The sequence below is a fragment of the Pseudopodoces humilis genome, chromosome 6 (assembly GCF_049639895.1).
Source record: "Pseudopodoces humilis isolate 2021_Gansu_Grassland_sample_001 chromosome 6, ASM4963989v1, whole genome shotgun sequence".
In the NCBI taxonomy this organism is placed as follows: domain Eukaryota; kingdom Metazoa; phylum Chordata; class Aves; order Passeriformes; family Paridae; genus Pseudopodoces; species Pseudopodoces humilis.
This window is the reverse complement of record NC_142205.1, coordinates 57,784,379-57,802,120: the sequence shown is the minus strand read 5'-3', so window position 1 is coordinate 57,802,120 and position 17,742 is coordinate 57,784,379. Positions and strand designations below refer to the sequence as shown.

General features: G+C 38.7%; 1 protein-coding gene across 4 annotated transcripts in view; it reads right to left on the bottom strand.

Annotated features, from left to right (window-relative positions):
* Positions 1 to 17,742, bottom strand: part of ARHGAP10 (Rho GTPase activating protein 10) — a 137,102-nt gene that overhangs the window by 25,074 nt on the left and 94,286 nt on the right. For all 4 annotated transcript variants that reach the window (XM_005525592.3, XM_088056574.1, XM_088056575.1 and 1 more), the window contains one exon: positions 9,510 to 9,660. In XM_005525592.3, coding sequence (XP_005525649.1) covers positions 9,510 to 9,660 — 151 coding nt within the window. The remainder of the gene's footprint in view (positions 1 to 9,509; positions 9,661 to 17,742) is intronic.

Sequence of the window (17,742 nt, the reverse complement as noted above, 5' to 3'; positions counted from 1 at the left end):
CAGAAATCTGAACTAAGCTTCTACCTAACTGAGCATGACATGTCTCCCCACTGCCTTTTTTTTCTCCTTTTTCCATCTGGCTAGTCTAAGAATATTTTTTGTTGGCATCCAAAGTTGAAAAAAAAACCTGAAATACTTTGGCAGTGTCAATAATCAGATCCTTACTTTACTCTGAGAATTCTAAATAAGAAAAAAGCATTTGTATTAAGAACCATGAAAAGTAGAGAATTAACACTATCAGTTACTTAAGTGACAGTTTTCTTCCAACTTCAGCTTAAGTAAACTGAAGAATTACATTCTTTAATGTTAAAAGCAAGACTAATCTTTAATGTCAACAGTACAACCAATGTCTATAGTTTAAGGGTAACCAGAGAATGAAAACAGTTTATGAAAGAATTTTTCTGGAGTAAATGAGGAATATGTGACTGTTTCTGTTGAGATACACAGAATTCACCAAACAAAACAATCATATATGTTTTAAATGGTCATTGCATAGACAAATCATGGTACAATAAGAGGATAAAAATCCACCTTGACTTTGACACAAACAGAGTCATAGACAAGGGATGATGGGGACAATTACTGAGGAGAGTAGGCTAAAGATGCTGCAAGATCCCTGTTGCCAGCTTCAAGTCTGCCATTTTCTGCATCACAAGGTGGAGGAAGCAGCAGCTGCATTCCTGTGCAGCCACCCATCCTCCCCCATCAGCACCACAGCTGCATCCCGCTCTACAACAACATTCGTTCCCCATAAATAGCTAACTTCCCACAGTAATACAGAAGTTCAACCAAGCAGAAAGTAGCTTTGCTCTTACATTCATTTGTGGGTATCTACTATATTTTCATTTTAACAGGAATCTCATGGATCAGGGATAGAGAAGAAATATTGGTACCACAAATATCCTTCATCAAGCAAGTACTTAGTTCCAAGTGTTAGATTTTCTGCATGTACAGAAAACAGACAGAAAACCCATAACCAAATTTCCTCACACAGTTAATAAATCTTTAAACGATCCCATGAAACCATGTACCAACTATTCTGGAAAGGATTCAGCCATTCCTGGAAAGCCAGAAGTAACTTCACTGGGGAAAGTTTTCTTTGATCGTTATCAGAGGACTCGGCAGTCAAGAAGAGCCTTTTCTAGATGCAGGGCTGCACCCTTTATTCAACTATTTACAGTACCACTCATCTTGTGGTAAATCACACCAAAAACCAGGTGAACTCAGACATTCTTCTACTTCTTCAAACTTTTTTAAAGTTTTCTTAATTAATGAAGCCAAGTCATCTGTTTCTCAGTAAATTAAGAAACCGTGTACTTTCATTTGTCATGCCACTAAAACTGGTCAATTGTTTATTCCTCCATACCACAGAAATTATGCTTTTTAAACATGTTTCCAAATCAAGGTGAAAGCTTGATTGAAAGCTAATAGTGACCTATTATTTCGTTTAAAAAGTAACCATAGTGAATTCTAAAACTAAACAAGAGAATTATTTCACTGCTCCTGAATAATGGCTATTTTGGAGGTCAGATTCTTGTAAATACTTAGAAAAATAGATTTGTATTACCACATTCCATTATCCAAAAGTATTCATTCATAACCCCAGCATGTAGCAAATCCTACACACTGCAGCCCTGCCCTGGTATGCAGTTAGTTCTTACATAAATTTAGGTATCATAGACTCATCCAGCCTCAAGACAGCAGAGCAAATGGACAGCAGACAATCCACATTCCCATCAGTTTCATGCTGTCACACAGAACACATGCAGCAAGAATCAGATCCCTGCACCAGCTACTTTTTTCTCTCAGACAAAATAATTAACACAATTATTCAAGCTGACTACAGTTTTTTCCTAGATAAAGATCAACTTTGATATATTTTTCAAATATGTGCATGTAGTAGCATGTGTATGTTAGGCACAAAGTAGCTTTCCTGTAGAAAGGTTGTTTTTCCCAGCTCCATAATGGTTCAAATACATCAGGAAAAGGAGGAAACTCTGCTAGACAAGAATTTGCCTCATGACTAAATGATGCAACTCAAGATTTGTAGCCAAAAGGGCCACAAGGTGTTTGAGCAGGGGTTAGGAAAGGGGAAAGCGATGTGCTCATATGCAAGTTACTTAGGGGCAAGTAGAGTTTGGGGACCATCATCCTGTTCTGTCCTCCTCCTTTTTGATTTTTTCATCCATTTTTAAAACACAAAGTTCAATTTTAAACAAGCATCTTTCTAGAGATATACTTACCTGGTATCATTAAACAATTAACCTGTAAAAAATTAAGCAATTATTGCAAAAAATATCCCCCTTACTGCATGTCATTTCTCAAAATTCAGGAGAAATACTGCTTGGATTATTCTACATCAATAAAATCCAAAACACACATAGGCTTTTGCTGAGCAAGCTAAAAGTAAAATGGCTAAAGAATCCAAATTTATTCGCCAAGCTGTGGAAAAACAGTTCAAGACAGTCACAGATACAACGTTGGTATGTTAATTATATCACATAATTAAATTTTGAAACACAACAGAAATCAGATACAAGCATGCAGAGGACTTCCTCTTTTGATTTATGTACACCATGATAACAAGAGCAATATCTAAACTCAAAGATTACTCATTTTTACCAGAGTTGGCTTGGCAGGAAACCACACATGATCTCCAGCCTTACCAGGCTGGCCAGGTGCCAACCAATTTCATGCCTGAAAAACACAACGATGAACTGAAGCTGCTTCCTGAAAACCCTGACAAACAGTAAAGATAAACAGACCGTCCCACTGCTTTTGTATTTTTTTTTGTAGCACTGAGTGTGGGTTTCCACCAGTCCAGGCAACATTAACCAGCAGTCCAACCCTGTACTGAAACATGCAACAGGACAGCTCTAGTCTCATCCCTGAGAATGAGTACTGTGAAAAACCAGAGCAAATCAAAAACGGCTACAGCCACCAGGCCTAAAAGTTCCCTAAGTCAGCAGCACTTCTTAAATACCACCAAAACCTCCAAGTCCACGAAAATATTCTTCTATGCTTCCTTTTCTGTTTTGCTGGTAATTCAGGCACCGATCACCTGGAAAACATGTCTTCCACCCTCAAATGGTGAGGTGTTCAAAAGCTCTGTCCCTGAGATAACAGACATAACATCATGCTGTTGTCTCCTTTTCTCTTGTATTAAGCTTCCAGTCACTTCCTATAGTCTTAAAAGAAGTTCCTAACTAATAATTCCACAGTTTGGCCAATGACAAAGACTGTTACCACACTGTGTATATGATAGGTCTTTAACAAGAAAGCCACTCTGAAATATTCTCTCCATGCTGCTGACACCTGGCTGTGCCTCCTTCCTCATTTTGTACACCTCTCTCCTTTTGCCATAACAGTGACTTCTGTAGAGGAATGGACCAAGCTGGATACCTATGGCTTGTTAAAAAAATTACTGAAAACAAGATAAGCAGCCCTTGGGGGAAGTTTTGTCAGTTGTTTCAATTGAACATCCAGGTGACAGGTTTGTTGATCTCCCCTAAGAACACCTTCAATCTCCCTGTTGGTTCAGCAAGTCGTGAGAACAGCTGGGAAGGAAAGAAGTGACAGTAATGAAATTCACCTTGCGCTAAGTGCAACTTTCAAAAGAACAAAACAGAAAATGAGAGAGAAAAAGAAGAGCAAATGGGACAAAGACTTGCAGAAGCTAACGAGCAAACAAGAATACATTTTTTTCTGACTGAATGAAAAACACTGATGGAGTGGGAACAAAACAAGAAGAGGAATATTTTCTAACTTGCATATCAACCTTATAAAAAATTCACCAGCTCTCCCCTGTAAGGTCTCTGCTATCCTTGTCACCAGTGAAGAGAAGCATGTGAGGAAACCCCTAATTCAGTGCAATGCATGCTCTCATCCATAGGAAGGTGACTGAAGAGCTGAACAGCTACAAGTCTTTGTTCCACTTACACTCTTGTGTGCTGGGTGAGAGAATTTACTTTTACCAATAGAGGCTGGCCAGGGCACAGCTGGCATGTAGCAAAGATGTCAGCGACTTCCATGCCTGGGATTAATGGCTTTTAGCATGCCAAATTGGCCTTCTTACAGCATTATCTGCCCCTGCATGTCTGTGTGCAGAAGGTAGAGAATTAAAGAGATGAAGGATTATTACAGGAGATCAGATTTTTAATAATGTCTGGCCTCAAGGAAAGACTGACCCACTCTCCTGAATTCACTGTTCCCTCTTTCAATTCAGATTCTAATTTTAAGTCTATTCAAGTTCCCTTCCCCTGCCCCTTGACTCCTGTTGTATGCATATGTGTGAACACGTGTATGTGCTTACTTCGAACATTTCTACAGCCTCTAGATTTCAGGCACTGAAAGCAGACAAGTACTGGCAATGAAACTAAGACAATTCTCACACTAACCATGAAGATCTGATACACCTCATTCAACGAGATGTAAAACTTAGGAGATGTTTACTACATCATGACACAAACTTGATTTTTTGTAACAGCACAGAAAGTAGACTGTAGCAAAAAGATTGCTCATAGGGATAAAATGGCCAGATAATGTACATCGTGTATGCAAAGTATGGATCAAAATTATTTTGTATCTCAAAAAACAAAAAAAGAAAAAGCTTCTATGGACCCAAAGCTCTCCAAGCAGAAATCAACTCTCTGACAGGAAAGTAGGACCCACAATTACACGAGAAAAAGCTTTATCTTCACTGGCAGTAGCTCAAAAAGACTTCTAAGACTTTTAACTTTGTATAGCACACATCCTACTCGGAGCCATCAGGTGGGAAAACCTGTGATGGATCACACAGAAATGCAGGAACTACTCTTGCAGCAAGATGAAATACAAACTGTCTGAAATTCCACATGGCAAACAGCAGCCATTCTGATCTTCCCCTCATGACTTACACTGGTGCACTTATTTTGTGACAGCATAGCTGTGTTCTACTCAGCTGTTAACAATAGCTTTGTAAGCAAGCGTTGCAGGGCCTTATGGCTTTTTGATATGCCTATGTAGCTTTTCTTTCCATTTCCCCTACTATGTGCCAGGTTACAGAAACACTTCCAAGCAGCAGATTCAGAAATAGAAAGAGTTCAAGGCCAGGTTTCACACCTGCAACCTTGCAGTTCTGGGCTGTCTCAGCCCTGAAGACCAGTCTCACTCTAAGTTCAAGGCTTCCTCTAACATCCAGGTTTTCTCTTCAGTAATTCCAAATGAAGTTTATGATTTTTTTACTTGTGTTTTGGTCAGGAAGGGATATGGGGGGTAGTAGGATGAGGGAACATTGCTATGTAGCCATTACATGTATCACATTTTACTCTGATAAAGTAATTTAATTGAATGCCACAGTAAGTCATGCAAAGTAATTTATTACCCAGGTTAAGACAGTGTCTCACTCCAATCCCCACAGAAAATTCAAGACCAGCTCCTATTCAACACAAACATACCATTCATAACTGTGCTTCCCTAAATACTTCAAAGGACAATAGAAGTTACCAAAAAGTTTTGAAGGGTTAAATAGCAGTTCTAATTTTATTCGTTTTTGAATTCTACAGAAGAACCTGTTTTCTAAATCACTATAAATATAGTATTTAGTTTATAGCTTGGTGCTGCTGCTATCAGAAACAGCCCACATTATTCCAGAGGTGGGGGACAGGACACAAATATCATAAAAAAAGAACAATGCAGCACCCGCTTTGACACTAATGTGCAATGTCCATGTATGTGCCAAGGAGAAATTTAGGCACCTCGAGGGTATTCAAATAGAATAAGGCATCAGCAGGCCCTGTGGTTTAAGATGTATAGTCTGGTTTGTTTAGGAAACAAGCCGTTCTGCAGTTGGACAAAGTGCTACACATGACCCATTTCTTGACTCCAGGTGTGACTTATGCAACTTGTGCTCATTCTCTGTTCATCCTGGATGGACTGCATTACACTGCCTACCTTACACAGGACTTTTCTTCCCATATTGCTCTAACAGCCCTGCAAAATTGTTTAATAATCTCCAAGTCTCTGGTGCTGAAAAAACTAAAAAAAGAATGAAACGAACAAGAGAAATCCCAAACCTGTTGCATTTGCTACAAGACAAGAACGATATATAAAATCTAAATAAAACTGTAAGGGTACAGAATTTTAAATCTGCTTTGCCCTGTAGGAGAAATGTAAGCAGAGGTTTCCTCTGATATATACCGACTGCCCAAATGAAAAATAAAGACCCAATGACATGTTTAGAACAGGATAAACAACTCCCAGTTCTAGCCAACAGTCTTTCCCTCTCTGCAAAGAGAGACAGACAATGAAAAGTCATTAGTACACAGCTAAGACTGTAAGTCACAGGAGTTTGTGCACTGCTATTCACTCTAAAATTCATTCAGATAGAGGGGGAAAGAAGAAAGCAATTTTGATTGATTAAAAAAAAAAAATCCCCCCAAAAAACAAATCCCAAATCTTCATTTAGAAGGCTAGAAAACTCTGGAAATGGTCCTAATGTAAATATCTCAGACAAATCTGCATTTTGCTGAAACAAGAATTTTGGGTCTACGCCACATATGAAAGTAGCTCAGAGTTCCCCATTAGGTCCAGTTCTACTTGAGACACTAGGACGTCAAAAAACTTCAGAGTGAAACTTTAGTAACTGGCTAACTATAGAGAAAAAAAGAAAGAAGTTGAAAGAAAAACAAGCAGTATCATCTGTGACTTAAGTTGGTCTTTCAGGAAACAAAGATCCTCATGGTAGTAAATATAATCCTTGAATTGTTTGCAAATAGGTTTAATCACCTAATTGCCATGTACAAGGGAAGAAAAATGTATGCACTATCAGAATTCAGTACAGCTAATTACTGGAAGGCAAAATAAAGATGTAGTGTGTGTTCTTCAGCTATTATAACTATCAATATTTCTATATCTTACAGCCCTTTCTGGGTGGTTGCTGCATACATTTTGTGCGCAGTCAAGAAGCTTCTCGACTGCAAACGTGATTTAAAAAGAAAGCTGGCCCGAACCCTGCATTTCCAATTCAAGCAGTGGATTCTGAAGCCTGTTAACTCCCTGGAGCAGCTGATAGCTAAAGACTTGTTTCCGCTTTTCTAACAATTTCCTGGTTTGCATAACAATCCTAAAAGAAACACACTCAAGAAGTTTTCCAGCACAGAGAGATTTTGTCTCCAACATAGTAATAGTTTCAAGGCATAGAGAATATTTATATGCAGTTAGAATAACTTTAGGGATATATTTGTCTACAAATATATTTACATATAAATATGTATCAGCTGCTTGTTTAAAACAAGATTATGATAATTTTGCCATATCCAGGAAATACAAAACACTGGCTTGTGCCTGGTGCTTAACTCATGCCATTGTGAATAAGGGGGGGGCGGGGGGGAGGGAAGGGATTTAATGTTTAATTTCCTGTTAAAAACACACACAGGATAAAATCTTCCAAAGAGCAGTTATAAAACATGCATTTGTTAGCCAAGAAACTAGGTAAATATGGAATGAAGCCCATTCTATTCCTTCACCCCCCTCTTCAAAGAAGAAAGCAACTGAAGGAGTGTATTCGGAGGCACTGAGCTCTACTCAGGGACTAGATAATTCATGAGCCTGGCTGAGCCACACAGCCTGCAGCCACTGGGGCAGTAGCTGAGAGCATGCAGTGATGCAACGGGGCTCGAGGGACTGCAGCGCTGCATGTGCATGGCACACGTGCCCGAGAGTCATTGTCCCAACTAGTGACCACTGTTCCAACACAGCTGGCTGGCTGAACAAGGAAAAGAACCATTAGCCAGCAGCTACCAACAGCCTGAGGATCCTGCTACCTTCGGTAGTGGCTTTAGAGACCACAGAGGGCATTTTTTCAGCAGTTACAAGGGGAAATGTTATTGCCAGATCCCACCGAAATTTCAGCCTTCACTACGGTTTTAATGTGCACCATAGTGTACTGGGCTGTTCTGCAGTTCAGCCCACTACAACTCCCAGACAAGCATCAAAGTTCTGCATGAAATGTAACTATTACAGCCTTTAACAATCCCAGCTCTTTGCCAAGATGCCCAAATTAGACAAGAATATGGACTGCATTTAGGCAAAATAGAATCTTTACAGTTTTCAATAGTAACACTATTTTTGCCTCCTAGAATGAAAATAACCTACCAAGTGCTTTCTGTCTGTAGTTTTTGTGTCAAAATCAACTCCTCAGCACACACCTTTCTTCATGGAATTGGAGAAGTTGCAGTACTTCTTGCATCCTGCTAGCATTCACATTCAGAATTAGATGTAAATAGCTCTGTGAGTGGCTTCAGTTTTGTTTTGTTTTGTATTTCAAATGAGGATAAATTTATTATTGCAGATGTAGCTTGAGAGCTTTCTTAGCTTTTGGGAGATATTATTGAAATTAACACAGCTTAAGCTTTTTGAGCAGACACACCTTAAACACCTTCTAGTCAACGCATTTAGTTTCACATTTGATGCAAAAGAAAGACACAGATTATTTATCTCTCTGGTGAATCAAATCCAATGGCAGGAATGCTGAGTTTCTTGCTGACTTTTTGCAAAACTGGCTTTGAAACTATAAACAGTCCTGAGTTTATTTCTAAGACCTGCACTTAACAGCTATTGTAGGTAATTGTATTCTTGCCTTATGAACTCAACCACTGTTAACCACCAATTTAGTGACAGCTCACCAGCAGAATCTGTTACTGCTGCGTAAGTTCAAAACCTTCCTGCTTATTTTCACTTGCTGTAACTGGACTTTGTGCCCTGATCCCATGGCTCCTCATATGAAAATACAATTGGCTAAAATCATTAGGAGAGAGAAAAGGAATAGGGAGGAGAAAAACTGTAACACAAAATGAGCCCTGACTTGCCTCCTCAGTACTGTACGTACCCCCGAGCAATGAAATTTCAGGAAAATTATTATGTTTCTAGCCAACAGTTAGAATATATAAGGTTCTATACACCCTTTGTCTCACTGTATGTTGCCACTGCAGACTCCATGTAAAAGGAAGACTTTTTTTTTTTTTCATTGCTTTTCAGTGGTAAGGGAAGTCGACAATTATTTACTGCTAGTTACAGCAAGGTATTAAAGATTCAAGTGAAGTAGTGGTATTCTCCAGTGCAGTGGTGACCTGAGCCTTTAATCCAGATGAATTTAACTGTAAAGTGCATTAGCTCTTCTCATAAAAGATTTGCTTTAATTTTAGTTCTCTCTCCATTTATCTTATGGCTGTGTAATCTTCAGTAGAGGTCAAAGAGATTTCCCCAAAGAAACAGGAGCTGCTTCTTTTTAAGAGGAGAAAAGCATATTTAAGACAGTCCGTCCTACTTTTAAGCATAAGTCACAGGACAGTACTCCCTGCTGTCCTCTTTCTGTAGCTCTTCTCGCTTCTTTGCATGTTCCTAAGCAATGAAACCAGTGTGCATGTGCATCCACACGTGTATACAAATGAAACATGAAGTGAAAACACCTCCTGGAGGTAGAATACACAGCCCATCTAATGCAAGGAATGAAATTATTACTAACATCTTACCATCTTCCAACTCCAGGCAGAGATTGTAAACAGCCAGAGGCCTCTTAATACGCTGTCCTTGTCTTCTTGACTGCCTTGGTGGGGCATTTGGAGGAGATACTGTCATAGAGATTGGCTCAGGGAAAGTAGCATCAGGCAGGGTTTTGAAAATCTGCAATCAAGAACACAAAGGGTGTTAATTATTTATCATGAAGAGCAACCTGTGCAATGCAACTGTAAACCATTATCAAACAACATTTGTTTTGGATTTCATTCAAAGCAGACAGGAGCCAAAAAATCCATTCCTTCAAGTTTGGGAGTATGCTGTGGGTTTTTAATGAGTGCCTTTAAAATAAATAAATAAATAGATAGATAGATAGATAAATATAATATGGAAATAACCAAGAGCACTGTCTACACATTAACCAAGCTGTCAATCAGTTAATTCAAACACAAAACATTTGCAGCCAAACTTACCAGCTAGGATGGAGGGGAAGGAGAAAATGAAGGATATGAACTTAGGAACCAGTAACCAAAATGCTTTATAGGTTTAGCTAGAACCTGAAATTTTTCCAGAATACCCATTTTAATTATCAAAGCTTGTGATATCATGATATCAGCCATTTTAATTAAAGAAACACCACACTCTTGAAGAGAGCAAAGGGAAAATTTTGTTGGACAGGGGTTTTTAGTGAGAAATACCATAGTAACGAACCATGTGAGAATTTGTTCTGTTAACTATTGCATATTAAGAAATTTTTATATTAAATACTGACATTCACAAAGATGCATATAAAAAGGATTGCATTTTCTGTCATCATTTTACCTTTTGAATCATGACCACCAGCATATCACCACTCCACACAGAGTACCATGTCATTTCTCTGTGAATTAACCAACAGCATAGATTCACTGTACCCGACAGCACTTTAACTGTCACACAAATGGGACAGTCTAACAGTGCTGATTTACTACTAGAAATTATCAGTGTACTAGCATACAATTTACCAGCATCCTTCTACAAGTGGTCATGGCATGAACAAATTGGCTTCATACATATTTCAGCAAAGACAAAGCAGCAGATAAAGAAAAACACAAACAGGAGCTGTGTAAGAAAACTCCTGTGTCTGTACAGCACCTCACAGCAATGCAACACAGTGATATCACAAGACATAATGAAACAGTGTATGATGTTCTTGTACTCTGCAACTTTAGCGTATTGAGTATGAGGATATGTGGCAAAGAAGAGAGCTGTAATCAGTATTTGAAGGGGAAGCTTTTTATGAAGTAGAAATTCATGCAGAAACTATAACAGGACAACACAGATAACATTTTTGGATAATAAATGTGCCAGGTGCAGTATGACACTAAAAGTCAGACAGGTGAGAAATAATACCATAAGCATCCTGTAGTAAGGCACTCAAAACACAGTGTTAAAGTAATAGAAACCCTAAATGCCATCATATCCTGGCCTGCTAACCTTAAATATTAACGTGTAGGAAGATGACCCAAGATCCCATGCATTGACTTATAGCCACTTAATCATCACTTTTGTACTGGCAGGTAAAAGACTGTGCTGGTACAAAATAATCAGGAGAGCACATACTCCACAAAAACGGTGGAATCATATTCCAAAAACTGGGCAGCAGTAGGCCACAGAAACCCATGCATGGTGCACACAGGAAAGCTCCAGTGGAAACATTACCTTCCTTCCCAGTAAGTGAATGCTGCTATGGGTGAGGTAAAAATGCTGTAATTTGAAGTTCCCCATCCCAGCATTAGGAAAACTGTCTCCCCCTCCACATGCCTATGAACAAGGGACTACGAGAGAGAGCCAAAATTGCCACTCTCTAAAAACAAAATGTTTACAAAGAAGAGAGGAAGCTGTCCAACCTGGTTCTCCCCAGCGCAGACAAAGCAGCACTCTCAGGCAGTGACAAAGCTCTAGTTGTGCTCAGAGTCCTAAAGCCATTTCTTAAAACATGATGCAATATATAATAGTGAAATCTAACGCGCACCTCCATGGCACTTGGCTAACAGTACCACACTGCCCCCTTATGTGTAAATACAAGGCTAGATTGAGCAGGTTTAGGGATAAATATTTGCTTCTGCAATATTCAAAGGTACCAAAACTTGAAATGCCATCTTTTCCATGGACTAAGCATTGCATTTGGGCTCTCTGGCAAACAACTCTCTGCCAAGAGGTTTCAGCATGTTGTTTACTATGTCACATTCCACAGCTGTGTTTATTTCTACAGGCTTCTCTACGGAACTCTGCTAAAATTAATGATGGTTGGTGAGAAGAACAAGTATTTCCCAGGAGTACTTCATAAGAGATGAGCTTTCTTGTATACTTCTAGGTAACTTGCACAGGTAGCAGAGAAATTCTTCAGTGTTTTTCACTTGTCTCTCACAAATATTGCAATATACTCTTCAAAAACTATTAGCATGAGAAACTAAGAATCACAAAGGCAAAAGAAAAAAAGACTGCTCTTTCAAGCAGTTCATGGTTGTGTTCATCCCTACTTTGGTATCTTTTTTGGTCTTTTTAGTAGGAAAATAAAACCTAGTTCATCCCTAACTAGACATTTTTCAGCAGCAGCAATCTCTTTCTGTTGCAGGCAAAAGCCTCAGCTCATACTACAGTTTTGCAAAGAAGAGCATCTGAAAACCAAGCAGAACATCAACCTCCATCTTCAGAACTGCACATACAGCATTCAGCTTACCTTTCCTGCCTTATTTTCACTTAAACAGACAAATGTGTTTCATCATGGCTTGGATATTTTTCTCCTGCACTGACAGAAGGCCTGGTCTGCCTGAGAATGAGGGGATGGAGACCTGCTTTATTTAAGCTGTGGGGAAAGAAGTTGGTTTTGGTTTTATTCAAATTTCCTTCTAACCTTATTAACTATTTAAACATCACTGAAGTATAAATGTTTCATGGCTAATAAAATATGCCAGCTGTGAGTGACCTGCTGTCAGAAGCCCAATGCATGTGCACAGAGAACTGAATTCAACATCACACACACACAGTATGAGCACCTGAAATGGCCCCAGCAGCGCTGTGTGCTGCCTGACTTGCACAAAAGCATGGGAGCAAGTTCAGGTGCAAGCCCTGCGCTACAAGCAGGTGTTGTCAGATGCATGGCAAGGCAACCATACATATCCAACTGGAGGGAAACTCTCCTAAGGAAGAACAGATTGGAATGTGCTATTTAAGAGATGATTGTTTTGCTACTCAAAAAGCCACACTTCCTTTAAGGTCAGATCTACCACTATCACTCATCTAGACTGCAGAAGTCACCACAGCTTAGACTGATTCCTGTAATAAAGAGTGAAGTACGCTCATTGAATTACATTGTTCTAGAAGTGATAAAAATATACTAAGCCAACCTCAAAGTTTAAAGATTTCACGGTCACATCCAGCGTTAACACGGTTTTTGAGACTTTTGAGACTGTGGTTTTTGAGACTATCAGTTCCCTACAATTTAGTTCTCAAAAGCACTAGCATCCTGCTATTGACCTACCTGGGAGTAAACTCTGAAGCTAAGTGTAACAATTGACACTTGGGAGAAGACTAATATATGTAGCACTCAAAATTTTAATCCAGCAACAAATCCCTCAGTCAGTCCCAGTTAGTCCAATACGGTAAATAGCTCTTTAAGTCTGATCTTATATGAAAGCAGAATTTCAAAGTACACACTGAATGAAACAGAGGATGAATCTCTGAATCTGCAGTGTAAAAGTTACAACAGAAAAGATGAAGCTCTAGTGGAGCAATTTAAAACTCTGGTAAGTCTGACCTATTTCTCTCTATGTAGGAGTATAAAATGGATGCTTTACAAGGCTAAACAAACCACAAACCATCTTGGGCATACAGCACTAATAACAGCTCTGTCTAGAGCAGTGAGCCCAAGATCATCCCTACGTATAACCATTCCAATTCCTAAATCTGTGTCCCACAAAGCCTATGGCAGCGTTTCTTGAGAGTAATGAGCCAAATTCAACATATTATCACACTGTATTCTACCAGCAGATCCACATGGCAGCAGCCCAAGGAATTTTGCCAGATTCCCCTTAATCTGCAACAACAGTGTTGGACTCTAGATCCTGAAATCTCACGAGAGCCTATTTTAGATATTCAAAAAAACCCATGGCTGGGAGGATTTAACTTGGCCTATTCCACAAGTTTATGACTAGATGTATAGCTGTACATGGAAATGTAGATTAGATTCTGTTCTACAAGAGAATACTGATCTGTTCATTCTGGTCTCAAGCAGAACTAATTAATGAATTTCAGTATGTTTGCCAGGAATCACTTTAGGAATAGACCCAGCCATCAGGTCATCTCTGTCTGCTTTGTTTCACTGGGGTAATTAAAATTTCCTCTAAAAATCAGTGGGAAGCAAACAGCAAGGACAGAGTGGGATGAAAAAGAGGGGAGAAAATACTGGAGGCTTAGTAATAGAGCTAATGAGGACAAACTTATAAAAAAATCAGCTTAAAGCTGTGCCATGATTTTGTTGCAAGACAAAGCCCCTATCACTCTCATCACACCAACCGCCCAGAACATGCATCTATCTCCTTGGAATACACAAACACAAACCAAAGCACCAGAAGTCACTGTGTAATGCAAAGGAAGCTAGAACATGCAAGGTCATTCCAAATTCTCTGGAATTCCACTAGCAGGATAGGCTCCACTACTAGATTCATATGTTGTAGAAAGTATTTCTCAAGAGAAGCACAACATAAGTTTCTATCTGGGCAATTTCCCTTCAATGCCAACGTGATTTGCCATTGTTAAATAAAAGATAGAAACACAGATACTTCCACTAATGTTCACTGAGTAATATAAAACACCATCCAGCTATGGCACATATACTGCTCTCCCCTTGCACATTTTACCCCTACGGTACCCCCTGCATTTCCATGACAACTGGCTATAATAGATGCTGGTCAAAGAATATCCGATACATTAGCAATTAATGGGATAGTGCAACAGGAGCTTATCACCATGGTCCTTCCTTGACTTAGCTTCTTTTCAATGTAATGCAAGCCCAATTCAGGTTAAACCCAGCAATCTGCACAAAACCAAAAATTATGTATTTATATTAGAGACAAAAAAAATTTATATTAGAGACTAAAAAAAAGGCCAACTGTCTTTGTGGTTCACAGTGTGCTCTTAACTCAGATAAATTTTAAATTTTTTTTTCCTCTTGGGGTAATGAAGACAGTGGTCATACCTTGCTTTTGCCATTTTCTGAAACCAAAGCAACAATGTCTTTTATGTCAAATTACAATTTTACTGTAGATATAAGCATCTCAGAAATTGCAAGGTGAAAATAAGCATCCTAAAACACTACTACAGTAGTTCAGCCACTAATTATAACCACTAACCACTAATTGTACACTAATTGTAATCCATTTTTTAACAGTAAAAACCACATTCAATAACATGAAATATAGGGGTTTTATTCCCTATTTGAAGGGATTACAGAAGCTAATTTGAGTTATTAAAAATTTAATCATAACAGAAGTTACAAAATATCAACTTCTAGAGAGCTAGGACAAAAGTTTTGAAATAAAACTGATTTCTGGACCAATTCTACCAATTTTATAAAACTTCCAGAGTACTGAAATATTTTTTAAAATGATCCTTTGTTATTGTAGTTTCTTACTGGTTCACATTTTTACTTTACTATGGACAACACTAGATCAACATGCTGCATTCCTGGTTTTAGTCAAAATGATCCACTTCTTTTTCTTGTTCTAAACCACAATTCAATAAATAAAAACTACATGCACTAGGAATTCTTGGTATCTGAACAGAATCTGTATTCAATGCATAAAATACAATTAAAGTTGATTACTTCTAAAATTCATATTCAGGATTTTTAAAATGTTTGCAAAATTCTCCAAGAAAAAAATATCAGCAACTTCATCAGAATTCTTAAATAGCTTACCTCCCAAAGGTTATCATTGTGTCCACTCCAGGTGTGCCTGCCTCAAATTAGTTATCCTGACTTTTGCACTTCAACATTTACACGCTGTAAAATATGACATGCTGTGAGCTGCTCTCTGTGAGATTGCACAAGACACAGATTTTCTGAAGCTTTGGATTTTGAGGCTTGAATTCCACTACAAACCACAAAATACCTTTATACATTATTTACAATCATTATATTGGGGGGTGGTGGGCTAGAATCAGATCCAGAGCTGAAAACTACCTGTGGCTCAGTCTCTAGAGGGCCACCAACCAGAAAGCATCAATAATGCTCTTGATGCTGCCTGGCACACACGGTTGAATTACAGTGCAACATTGGATGCAGCCTGGAAAGTAACCAGGTATAAGTCAAAATGAGAAACAGGAAATATCCTTGGCTGTGAGCCAAACCACAAAGCTCTCTAAATAAATAAATTACAATTGAATCCATCCAAGACAGCCTTTTCTTCATTGCAAAGATATCATTTGCTGAGCCCATCTGCCTGGCAGCCAGACCACCCCTAACTAAATGAAACATTGCTTATAGGGATTTGTGGACACTGTGAGTCTCAATCTCCTTCTGACTGGAACATCTGCTATCTGCTCTTCTTATACAAGAACAACTACAGATCTGGATGGGAAATTTCAGACAGGGAAGTTTCAGACAGACCTGACGTATCAGTAGACTAATAGCCACTCATTTGCCCTGATTGCCTTGAACTGTGTAGTTCAAGTTTTGAGATGTAATGAATAAACTAAAAAGCCTGCAAAACACAACATTACAGTCTGGAGGAAGCTGAGAAGGAGGGGGGAAAAAAAGAAAACCATACCAAGGTTAAAAACGCATGTCCTTTGATTGCTCACGAATTATGAGTTTGTTGAGTCAGCCCTTCTAAAAGTAGCACTCCTGACACAAAGGCTGAAGCTTCCATCGTATCACATAGCACTCCACCTTTGAACAAGTCATGAGAAGAACACTCCTGATAGCAGCCCATTCACTGCTATCAACCTATCCATTTTAGCCATGGAGGGAAATGCGAGTTAACCACACACCAGGCTGGGGATACCTCCACGTTTGTCCACTGCACCAGCAGCAACAGCAGGTTCACTTCTGTGCTCACCTGCTCCCACTCACACCAAGGAGAGTATTCTAAAAATCTTTCCCTGTTACACAAAACAGTGTATCTTGTTTAGTTACAGAAACTACTTAAAATAGCAGAGAAATAATGCCTTAAAACTGAAGGATTGAATAGTCAATCTAATTACCCTGATTTCTAAAACATGACAAACTCTTCAAAGGAAAACAATGCAGAAGAAGAATGTTTGCATGCATTTTCTCTTATAAAGAGTGTGAGAAGTCCCAAGAGGATGAAAGATGGCATTTGGAAAACTAAGTCAAGGCCCAGCAAAAACAACTATGGCCAAACACAGCTTAGATAACACTGATCTCCCCTTCCTTTGTAATAAATACATAAACATATATATACATGTGCATATATAGACAAAAACACCATATATATACACATCTGTTTTACTGCAGATTTTATGAACAGATAATATAATTAATTGAGGATAAAACCCCACATTTGACCCCCACCACACTGTCATCGAGCAAAGCATCAGAATAAAATTATGAGATCTTCAAGATCATTGCAAATGACACGGTTCCAACCACAGCCAACTACACAGCCTCGCCAGGATTTTCTTTTTCACAGATATCCTTGCTGCCTTCACAAGGATTTATACCATCACTGGTTTTTCAAGTATTTTCTGCTCATTGTCTTTGTTAAAATACATTTTTTATCTTGCATTATGACCATAGGCTCTTCAGAAGCAAAGAACACACTGACTGTTCTACTGTATGTCCAAATAAAATATTGATGGTTTATTAGTATAGTGCATGTAGCATGCACTTGAAATAAAAGGATTGTCAGCTGACTGCCACATATTTTTAATACAAAAATCTGTTTAATGGTTTGAAATACACTAGCCCTTCTGGTAAGGCAAAAGCTTACTAGAATTCTAAAGAGTACATACAAAAAACATGATGTCACGCAGTTTCTCCATAAGAATTTACTTTTTAAACTTTTAAGAAGCGCAACAACTTTTCCCCCTCTTCATGCCACTTGCAATATTTTACAGAATATTTTCTTTTACTAGCAAGATTTTATTTAAGAACATCCATTTTAGCAGTCTCCATAAGGATTTCTCCCTTGCCTCCTCCTCCACACATGCAAGCACAGCACCCTGACCATCAAGACCAAGAAGCAA